The sequence below is a fragment of the Chinchilla lanigera genome, unplaced genomic scaffold (genome assembly GCF_000276665.1).
Source record: "Chinchilla lanigera isolate Chin_1 unplaced genomic scaffold, ChiLan1.0 scaffold00092, whole genome shotgun sequence".
Lineage (NCBI taxonomy): Eukaryota > Metazoa > Chordata > Mammalia > Rodentia > Chinchillidae > Chinchilla > Chinchilla lanigera.
In genome coordinates this window covers 8,069,606-8,080,432 of record NW_004955493.1, presented here as the reverse complement: position 1 = coordinate 8,080,432, position 10,827 = coordinate 8,069,606, and the positions used below count along the sequence as shown (strand labels likewise).

The 10,827-nt window shown below is 55.9% G+C and overlaps 1 protein-coding gene across 2 annotated transcripts in view; it reads right to left on the bottom strand.

The window, feature by feature from the left end:
- Trim72 (tripartite motif containing 72, E3 ubiquitin protein ligase) overlaps positions 1-5,912 on the bottom strand; it is a 17,091-nt gene extending 11,179 nt beyond the window's left edge. The window contains exons 1-6 of one of the 2 annotated variants that reach the window (XM_005405312.2): positions 5,719-5,911; positions 4,905-5,300; positions 2,919-3,014; positions 2,605-2,835; positions 2,151-2,173; positions 1,028-1,146 (exon numbers count right to left, since the gene is read on the bottom strand). In XM_005405312.2, coding sequence (XP_005405369.1) covers positions 1,028-1,146; positions 2,151-2,173; positions 2,605-2,835; positions 2,919-3,014; positions 4,905-5,294 — 859 coding nt within the window. In that variant the 5' untranslated portion in view covers positions 5,295-5,300; positions 5,719-5,911. Of the gene's footprint in view, positions 1-830; positions 1,147-2,150; positions 2,174-2,604; positions 2,836-2,918; positions 3,015-4,904; positions 5,301-5,718 lie in introns of those variants that run through there. The other variant, XM_005405311.2, reaches the window with a different exon arrangement.
- Positions 5,913-10,827: the final 4,915 nt, after the last annotated feature.

Here is a 10,827-nt window from a genome sequence, read left to right as displayed (position 1 = left end):
GGACTGTCCTTTGCGGGAGCGGAGTGGGGCTCCTGGGGATTGAACCCGGGCCTTGGCACCGAGCTGCGCCCGACCTTGGGCTGCTACTTACTGCCTCTGCCTCGGAGGCTGCGGGGATTACAGGTCTGCGCCACCACACCTGGCCTCCCAGCCACTCTCTCTGGGTCTGGTTTCTCTTCAAGACACCCAGGGTGGCCGGGCGTGGTGGCGCATGCCTATAATCCCAGCACTCGGGAGGCTGAGGCAGGAGGATCGTTGCGAGTTCGAGGCGAGCCTGGGCTATAAAGTGAGTTCAAGGCCAGCCTGAACTGCACAGCAAGACCCTGTCTCAAAAAGACCAAAAAAAAAAAAAAAAGAGTAAAAAAAAAAAAAAAAAAAAAAAAAAAAAAAAAAAAAAATACACCCAGGGTGTCTGCATTCCCACCGGCGCACTGACCAGAGGCAGTAAGGGCCTGTGCGTCCTGCAGCACCCGGATGTGCTCTAGCTCTTGCCGGGCAAGGCTGAGGCCCTGGACCACCCCAGCCATAGGACACCAGAGCCAGGGGACACCGGAGTATCTGACCCAGGCCAGCCCGCAGGGCTCCAGGAGCGCTTCGGGTCCTCAGCCCAGGCCCACCCACCCCGTGACCGCAGGAATCATCATCTCCATGTCCAGAGGCAGGGCCTGGCCGAGGGTGACACAGGGTCAGGGGTTCAAGCCCAAGCCCCGGCCTCCCATCTGCCAACAGCATTATTTTTTTTTCTTTCGGTACCGGGATCGAACTCACGACCTTGCGCTTGCCAGGCAGGTGCTGTGCCGCTGTGCTAAATCCCCAGACCCAACAGCATTATTCTTGAGGTCAGTGGCGACTTCCCGTGTGTCACCCCTGAACCCCACGCACCCAGAAGTCTTCCAGAGGGCTGCAGGGGGGGGGAGCCTTCTTCCTGATCCCCTGAGCTGGAATCGAGGTCTCTCGGCATGGGGCAGGGCCTCCTGCTGCAGCCCTAGTTACCACACCCAAGCCCAGGGCCAGCCCCTCTCGGTACCTGGCATCAGAGCCCGGAACATCTTCCTCCACACTTGGAATTTGAAGTCGTCCGAAATGACAGGCAGCTGGATGTCCAGACGGGCAGGGGGAGGTGACTCTGCCAGGATCTTCTGCAGCCTGGGGGCGGGGCGGTGAAGGGAGGTGTCTTTGTTGGGGGAGGGCAACAGAAAGTACTCCCCAGGACAGGAGGACGGGGCTGTGGGGGAAGGAGGGTTCCACAATCTCCCTATGGGACACCCTCGCTTAAAACTTCTGCTGGACTGTCAGTTTGAGCTGCACAATGTGAATATACTAACCCCAGTGAAGGGAAAATGTACATTTCATGCTTAAAACAAGCCAGGCATGATGGCACACACTTGTAATTTGCACTTAGGAGGCTGAGGCAGGAGGTTTGCCATGAGTTCACGGCCAGCCTGAACTACATAGCTAGACCCTGTCTCAAAAAAAAAAAAAAAGAAAAAAAAATTACAGAATGCATATAACATAATTGTTTTTTAGTTTTGCTTTTTGAGGCAGAGTCTCACTGTGTGGTTCAATCTGTCTTGAACTCACTATGTAGCCCAGGCTGGCCCTGAACTCTCAGTAACCCTCCTGCCTCAGCCTCCCGAGTACTGCGATTACAGGCGTGCGCCACCACACCCAGCTTTACAATTTATTTAAAAAAATAAATGAAATCCTTCTGTTGGGATAAGATCCGCGGCCTCAGCCCTTCCTAGTTTGCCACGCCAGCTTCATCTCACCCACTGGGCTCTCTGCCCTGGCTCCTCCCTCTCCTCCTGTCCTGATGTTCCTCCAGCCCTAGCCAGCTAATGCCCATCCTTCCCTCCAGAACCAGCTCAGGGCTCCTCCCCACGGGGAAGCCTCCTGTCCACCTCTGTCTGCCTCACAGCAGGAGCACACAGGGATGCCTGTATCCCCCGCCGCTCGTGCACACACGCACACACACACACTCCTGGGTCACAGCACCAGCCTAGCCCCTGCATAAGAAGCGGGTCTGATTTATTTCTGTGTTCCTGCAAAGTACAGGGAGGCATGAAGGCACCTGGTGTGTGTGAGTGGGTGGCAACTAGCTGGGGTGACTGGAAGACCAGGGCGAAGGGGCACAGCCAGGGTGCTCTCACCTGCTTGTCACTAGGCAGTGTTTCTGGAGAGAGAGAAAAAGAGAACAGAGGTGAAGCAAGCTCAAAGGACGCTGGGCACTTCTCTGGATGGGACAGGCAACCAGGAGTGTGGGGGCAGGAAAAGCCAAACGAAACCCAAGACCCAAGGCCACCCCAAGCCTTGTCCCTTCGTGTGAATTAGAAATCAGTATCCCCTCCCCAAGGGACTCATATTTCTCAGTTAAAAGGTTGTCCTGATATGCATGGAAACCTATTCCGTCTGCAGTATGACTATGTCCGCTTGGGTACAGCACCCTTGTGCAGTGTCCAACGTGAGCATGGTCCTGAGGCTCGGGTCCTGAGTACGTGACCCTACCTCATCCCTGCCCCTCTCTGGGCCTCAGAGCTTCCACCTGACAATGGCATGAAGTCTCTGCAGCCTGAGCCGTTGGCCCAGGGTCACCCCGGTGCTCACCATGAGGAATTCGGTCTGTGGTTTGTCAGCCACCTCGTCCAGCACCTTCTCCATCTGCCGCAGCTGCTCCAGGTAAGAGTGCAGGCCCGCCAGCTCCCGCCGCAGGGCAGCCTCGGCCTCGCCCCGCACGCGTTCTGCCTCCCGGTCCAGCGAGCCCTCCAGGGCATCCAGGAACAGCCGCATCTTGCCCAGCTGCTCCCCAACGGCGCCCCTGAACCGCCGCACCGTCTCCTGTAAGGGGAGGCAAGCAAAGGCAGTTGGTGGGACGCCCTCAGCCGGGACCCCCAGTCCCCACGCCCCCAGCAGCCCCTCACCTCCACCTCCACCAGCTGGTGCTCCAGCACGGACACGCTCTTCTCCTTGTGTGCCCGGGCCTCCTGCAGCTGCTGCTGCTGCTGCGGGAGCTGAGTCTGGGCGGCGGGGAGGAGAGACAGAGATGCTGACCACCCCAAACTCACATTGCTGCCCCGCCCCCAAAAAAACCTGCCGTCTGGAGCTCGCACTCAAGGCCAGCTCCTCTTCCAGCAGTGTCCCCAGCCCCAGCCCTGGCCGGCATTGGTCCTGAGGGCCGACTCTTCCCCTCCCTGACCCTCGGCACTCAGCCCCAAGGAGGACCAACTCAAGCAGGATTCGGGCTCCCCAGCCAGACAGGCAATACAGCACCTGTGACACACGGCAGCTTCCAGGGGCGAGGGAAGCATATGTGGAAAAAGAAACACAGACTCCCCGACTCTTGGGCCTCGCCCTTTAAAAGCAGAACATCAGGGCCAGGATATAGCTCAGTGGCACAAGTGCCTGCCTGGCAAGCGCAAGGTCCTGAGTTCAATTCCCGGTACAAAAAAAAAAAAAAAACATTTTTGGGCCGGGGATATAGCTCAGTGGCATAAATGCCTGCCTGCCAAGGGCAAGGTCCTGAGTTCAAGTCCTGATACAAAAAAATTTAAGAAAAAAATTTTTAAAAAGCAGAACATCAGCCTCTGCCGGCCAGACACCCCCAGGCAGCCTCCCCGGACAGCCACACCCTCTGGGGACAGGCAGGTTTCTAAAGGGGTCCTGTACAGACCCACTAAACACTCTGGGGGCTGAACCCTACTGTCGAAGCCTGTTAGCTTGTGGTTCCCAGGATACAAGCTCAGCCTACAGCCCTACAGCCCTGCAAGGCTGCGTCTGCAGGCAGGTGTGTGGTCCTGGAATCCAGCGGGTCCCTTCCTGACTCCATGGCTTCTGGCCTCAGTTTCCCCGTCGGTGGAATGGGAGTAGCTGTACCACCTCAACAAACCAGTGCCCCTGCTCCCCGGGGAGCCTGAGAGAGCCGGCAGGCGGTGTGTGCCGAGGAGTCCCCGCCTAGCAGGTGCCACAGGGTTGGACCACGGCTCCTCCCCGGGACGGCCTCCTGGACCGCCTCTCGCCTACGCGGGCCAGGCACGACCAGAGTCCCGAGGGTGGAGGGCTGAGCCACCAGGAAGAAGCCAGACGCAGTCGGCAGGCGCTGAGAACCTGGCCTCGGGTGAATTCAAAAGATTCAAGCTGATGCTGGGGGTGGGGCGCTGCCCCAAGGCTGTCAGAGCATCCCGCAGGAGAGGCTCTTGGGGGACCTCACTGACAGCTGGTCCCTTCCACGGCGAGGACTTGGGCACAAACCTCGCGGGCACCTCTGGCCATGGGCATCTGCCGGGAGGCTGAGCGGCTTCCTCGTTAGCCCGGCTGGGCATCGCAGGCCTCCCTTCCCAGGCTGTGCAAGGTTCCCGACCCAGCCCCTCCTCTCACCACCCCACCCCTGGAGCCCGGCAGCTACTGGATCTCGCAGCTGCTGCCACTGGGCTCCCTTCCACAGGTTCCGTTCTCTGTCCACAGATAAAGCTGGATGATGTTGTGAATGCTGGGGCCAACCCCACAGGCGAGGCTGGGCTGGGCTGGGTGGACTCCTATGAAAAGGGTTTTGCCGTGAGCTAGGAGTCTGCCGGGCTGGTGCAGGGAGCGCTGTGAGGCTGCGCAGGGGCCGTCTTGAAACCGGGAACTCCGGCCTGAGGACAGGTGCTCTGCCGGCTCTAGGAGCCACTGAGGGAGCCCCTCCCGCTAGCAGGACAAAGACAGCTTCTTCTGCATAGGGATGGATCAAGCGCCCCGGGGTGCCTCCAGACCCTGTCGCCCGCCCCTGCACCTGTCGTTTACTCCTGCACAGCCCAATAAATACTTTTGGACACGTCTTTCTGGGGCCTTTGGACACCCGCATATCCGAGCACTCCCTCTCGTGGGGCTCACTCTACCCAACGATCCCGCCCAAGCCCGGCCAGGGGCACCTTGAGACGCGCGTGGGCCTCGGCGGCGGGCAGCAGGCGGTGGCCGCGGTGGAAGCCGAGCGAGGCGCACACGCCGCACACGAGCACGCGGTCCTGCTCACAGTAGACGCTCAGGGGGTCCAGGTGCTCTTCGCAGTGGCCCTGCGGCACCTGCGCCAGGCCCTCCACCAGGCGCGCCAGCTGCAGGTTGGTGCTGAGCGCCTGCGGCCTCGTGGGTGCCTGGCAGCTGGGGCAGGGCACCGTGCCGTCCGGGGCCGGCTCCCCGCCCACGCGGCCCAGGCAGGCGCGGCAGAAACTGTGGCCACATTCGAGGGTCACGGGCGCGTCGAACAGCTGCAGGCACAGCGGGCAGGACAGCTCCTGGTGCAGGAGGCGGGGCGCGGTGGACATGCTGAGCTGGAGGAGGAGGCAGAGCCCTCAGCGAGGCCGGCAGGCCGTGCGCCCGCGCTCCGCCGGGCCTGTGGCCCCGCAGGGGAGCCCAGCCTACCCCACCTCACACCCCGGTTTCGGCCGAGGGGGGAGAGGGGCCTGGTCCCCTTCCTCAAGGGAGTCCCCTGCTTTCTCGGATGCTATCGGAAATACGTCCCTATCAGGACCCTCCAGGAGCTCCAGCTCCTAAACCCAGGCCCGGGTTCCAGGCAGTCTCGCCCACCGCGCCTGCCCGTCTTAGCCCCAGGCCTGGACGCCTGACCCAGGCCAGGCCTCAGCACCAAGCCCGAATTCTCTAGAACCCCCCAGCGGAGCCAGCTTCTCCCTCTCCTCTCTAGGAGCCCCAGCCCCCCATCCCCCACACCGCCAGGCCCCCAGGACTCACAGCTCTGGGGAGAGGTCTCAGGCCGCAAGAGACTCCCAGCGGGCAGGGTCAGGCCTAACGATGCGATCAGAGCTGCGGGGCTGGCCGCAGGCGTGGAGCGAGGACGGCAGTGGACAGCAGGGGGGCAGGCACACCCTGACCAGAAGGCAGACCCACTGGGGTGGGGCCCGGCCCCAGAGCTATATTTAACTGCTGTGCCCAGCCCCTCCCCCGCCTCTGGAATTGCTCTGAAGCCGGCACTGAGCGCCCAGCGGGCGGGCATCTGGTCAGGGCCACCTGTCCTGGCCCGTCCGCCGCTCCGTCACAGCCCCGCCTGGAGTCAGCGCTCAGGGCCCGCGGGGAGACAGAGGGCACATACCAGGCAGCGGCCCCCTTCCTTCCCTGTTTCCTCCTCCGCCCTTCTGGGGTCCTCCCCAGCGCCTGCAGCTCCTCCCCAGGTGTCAGCCGTGGCTTCCCAAGCTCCCAGCTCGCCCGGGTCACACTCACAGAATCACCCTCACAAGGCCTGAAAGATTTTCTTCCAGAGGTCAGGGGGGCATTTTCTCCCGAGCGCCTAACACAGTCCCCGAGCCAGCGCCCGGGAGCCTGGAGGATGGATGATAGAGAGACAGCTGCATAAATGAACGAACTGAATCCTGAGCCTGCAGCCAGAGCTCAGTTCTGCCTGGGAGCACAGGCCTTGCTGTGTGCTTATCTTTCAAGTCTCAGTCCGAATTTCATCCAGGCTCTGACCCCTGACCTGTTTCTTATCCCAGTTTGCCCTCGTCCCACAAGAACTTCACACTTGCACCCGCTTTGCCTGACAGATGGAGTTTCAAACCCAGATATTGCATAACTCCCTCCCTTTCCAGCCTCACATCTGTACTCAGCATCACATTTTCTTTTTTCTTTCTTTTTTTTTTTTTTTTTTTCTTTTTGTCTTTCTGAGACAGGGTCTCGCTATGCAGTTCAGGCTGGCCTTGAGCTCACCTTGTAGCCCAGGCTGGGCTCAAACTCGAAAGGATCCTCCTGCCTCAGCCTCCTGAGTGCTGGGATTATAGGCATGCGCCACCACGCCCAGCTAGCATCACATTTTCTTTTTTTGGGGGGGGGGTCCCAGTACCGGAAATCGAACTCACGACCTCGAGCTTGCCAGGCAGGCGCTGTGCCGCTGAGCTAAATCCCCAGCCGCTAGCATCACATTTTCAATGGGTCCTTTCCGAGGTCCTCCATATTTTTTTTGAAACACTGTCTCACTCTTTTGCCCTCAATCCTCCTGCTCAGTTTCCCAAGTAACTGGGACTGTAGCTGACTCTCCATGCCTGGTAATTCTCTGAGGTTTGTTGGGTTTTGTCTGTTTGTTTTCGAAGTGCCGGAGATTGAACCCAGAGCCTTCACACTGAACTACATTCTCAGCTCTTCATTTTATTAATTTAGTTTTATTTTATTTATTTTTAGAAAAGGCTCTCTCTAAATTGCTAACTTGCCCACATGTGATTCTCCTACCTCAGCCTCCCAAGTACTGGGATTATAGATGCGTACCACCAGGTTCATTCCATGGATTTAAATCTCATGTCATCCCAAGATCTGCCTTCCCTATTTTTTCTTTGAAACATCTGTCGCCATCTGTAGTGGATTGACAACTGGTGGTCAACTTGTAACCCCCAGCTGATCTGAGTAAGCATGGTGCTGGGTGTGGGAGGCCCACCTGGGGACTGTTGTCAGCAGCATAAGAGGCAGAACTGGAGATGGAGAAGGAGGCTGTTGGGAGCTGAGAGAGCTGTTGGAGCGGGTAGAAGCTGTAAGGAGCTGTTGGTTGTTTTGGAGGAGCTTGTCGTGCTGACTTTCCTGATGAAGTTGGCTATTTTCTTCGTCCAAGGAGCTCGGGACTTGTTGGCACTGAGAATGGCTTCAGTTCACTTTGGGGGAGCTCTGGTCCTCACTCTGAGCATCGCTTCCTGGCTCCGGAGGGGAAGAAGGTGCACTGCCGGTCTCCCGGAGAAGCTTGCTGCATTGGCTTTCCTGATGGGAGCTCGGCTGTCTTCACCATTGGAGGAGCTCGGGACCTCACTGTTGCTGAGGATGGCTGTGGCACCTTTCGGGGACTCTGGTTCTTCTGAGTGGCGCTTCCTGGCTCCAGTGCAGACCCCTCAGCCTGCTGGCACAGATCCTTCATCCCGCTGGCACAGACTTTCTAGATTCCACCACTGACCCTTGGGCCTTCCCCAAACCAACACACCATCTGACATGAAATATATTTATTTGTTGGTTTATTGTCTGTCTTCTCCTACCAGAACATAAGTTTTGTTCAACGCTTGTCTCCGGGTTAGGATAAAATGTGTGGCACAAAACAAGTGCTCAGCTAATAACGAAGGAACACACAGAGTCATCCTGTCATTTGGCCTTTGTGTTTCTCTCTGTGAGCTTCACTCGGTGTTTACCTAGTTTTGCTTATTCCTCCCAAGATCCCCTCCGCCCTGTTTCTGTTTTGTTAGGGGCAGAAGTTACTTAGCTGGTTAGTTTTCGAGACAGGCCTTCCTAAATTCCCCAGCTGGGCTCGAATTCATGATCCTCCTGCCTCAGCCTCCCGAGTGCTGGGATTACAGGCGTATGCCACAACGCCTGGCTTTCCCTTTTCTTTTTTTAGATAAGGTCTCACTAAATTGCAAAATTACCCAGGCAGGCTGGGCTCCTCAGCCTCCCAGAGTGCTAGAATTAGAGGTACGCATCAACATACCCAGTTTCTTTGACAGTTTTGACAGTGCAGCCTTAGCCTTTGGTTAATAACAGGAAGGGTGTGGGGAGGAGAGTATTTTTGGAGTTGGTGTCTGCAGCCACAAGCTCCTTCACTTAGGCTCAAAAACCAGTACCAACCCCATGATACAATCATTGTGCACTGCATATACGTACCAATATAAGTTAAAATTTAAACAAATCAAAAACGTAGCTCCGGTCTGGAATTTCCATCATTGCCAAGTTGGGACTGAAAGTGTCACAGGGAGGTTAGGAGCTGGGCGGGGTCAAAAAGTCAGTACTAATAGTCAATTAGAGAGACAGAGTTTTAGGAAGACGATTTATTTATAAAAAGAAAAAAAGCAGAGCCGAGCGTGGTGGTGCACACCTGTAATCCCAGCACTCAGGAGGCTGAGGCAGGAGGATCGTTGCGAGTTCGAGACCAGCCTGGACTACAAAGTGAGATCAAGGGTAGCCTGAACTACATAGGCAGACCCTGTCTCAAAAAGACAAAAAAAAAAGAAAAGCAGTTTAGAGTCAGTGATTACATAAAGGGATGTGTGTGTACCTAGTGCAGTAATACAGTGATCCTAGAGTGAGATATATATATACTTTATATACACAAATATATGTGTTTATAGATTTATGTATTATATATATGTATTTTTGTATACTAAATAAGAATTTTCTTCTAAGTTGGGTAGCCGCCCCTTATTTCCTTTGTATCTGTTGGGGTTTGGGGTGCCGGTCATCCTGATTTCCGCGCTCCTGGCTCCTCATGCTTTGCCCACCTGCTCTCCCTCTGGTTAACCTCTCCACTAGGGAGCGTCCCTTCCTTCGCTGTAAATTCTTATTGCTCTGTCCAGTGGGTCCAGGGTCTAGGGGTCCGCAGATTCTCCCTCGCCAGGCTTCTCATAGAAAGAGGAGCCCGAGTCAGAGAAGACCGGTGCAAAGCAGAAGTACTTCACTGTAAGGACTGCAGGAAGCAGCACAGAGCCGCTCCGGGGGAGGAGCGGGGGTGCTCAGAGCTGAGAAACTGCCAAATTGGGGCAGCGGTTCTGTTTTATGGGGTAGAGGTCCCGTCTCCACCCCCCACACCCAAGGTCGACCGATTAACTGGGTATTGGGCTTGTTGCTAGGGTGTCGGTTCTGTGGGCTAATGGGAAATCGGGTAGGCATGGCAACCGGGACCAGGAGGACAGTGCTGTCCGCACAGAGGCAGGTGTCAAAACCACAACCTGTGCTTCAAACCACAAAGCTGCTTGAAAGCTGCTTGCTGCCCCTAGCCACGCAGAGTCTGCATTTTGCCTTCTAAAAAGGGCTTGGGTCTGTTCCCGCGCTTGTGCTATACTGTGCTCTCTGGCTGGCTTTATGGTTGTTTGTTTTGTGTCTCTTTCTTTACCTTTGCCCTTTTAAGTGGTCCTCAAGGAATTCTTCCAGTAAAGTTTTAATTCCTTTAGTCAGGATTAGCCACTGAATCTAACCGCAGAGACAAAAGGCACTTTTAGTAAGATTTTTTTACTAATTCTTTAATAAAGCCTAATGAGGCCCTTACTCTATACTTTTTTTTTTTTTTTTTTTTTGGTCTTTTTGAGACAGGGTCTCCCTATGAAGTTCAGGCTGGCCTTGAGCTCACTTTGTAGCCCAGGCTGGTCTCGAACTACAGTGATCCTCCTGCCTCAGCCTCCCGAGTGCTGGGATTACAGGGGTGTGCCACCACACCCGGCACCTTAATCTATGCTTTTCCTGACTATAAACCACTGTCCCTACAAAGATCCTGGTCATTTGGTCCTATCATTCATAGGAATGGGTGTCCAGCACAGGGAGGTGATAGCCAATTCAGTCCCTCTCTGTAGATGGGCCAGTATGGCCGCTGGCCCATTCAAGGGATGTTAATGGTCTTCAGGAGGCTGCCGGACAAGAAAAGGCAGGAAGCTTTGTCTAAGAGAGAGTCAGTGTTACTGACATTAAAACTAAGCTCTACAGGTTCCCTGAAGCCAGGGGAGCTCAAAGGAGACAAACTGAAGTTTGTGCTAGGGGAGAGCTTCCCAACAGCCATGGCAAAAAGTGCCATAAAAGCTCCTTGTTTTTGAACATATGCAGAGGGAGGACAGGAAACCCCCAGTCAGCACTGGTGCAAAAGCAAGACAAAAAAAAACAAGACACCAGGGTGACATCATGAGCTCATGCTCAGTGCCCCCTGGGAAAATCACCCACCTTTCTGGGCGTTGTCATCTTCAGCTACAACACAAGAATGAGTAATATCATTCTTGTAGGGTCACAATGAGAATTAAACTAGATAATATGCTAAATAAACAGGTTAAGGCAGGTGTGGTGGCACAGGCCTGTAATCCCAGCACTGTGGTAAACTGAGGCAGAGGATCAGAAGCTCAAGTC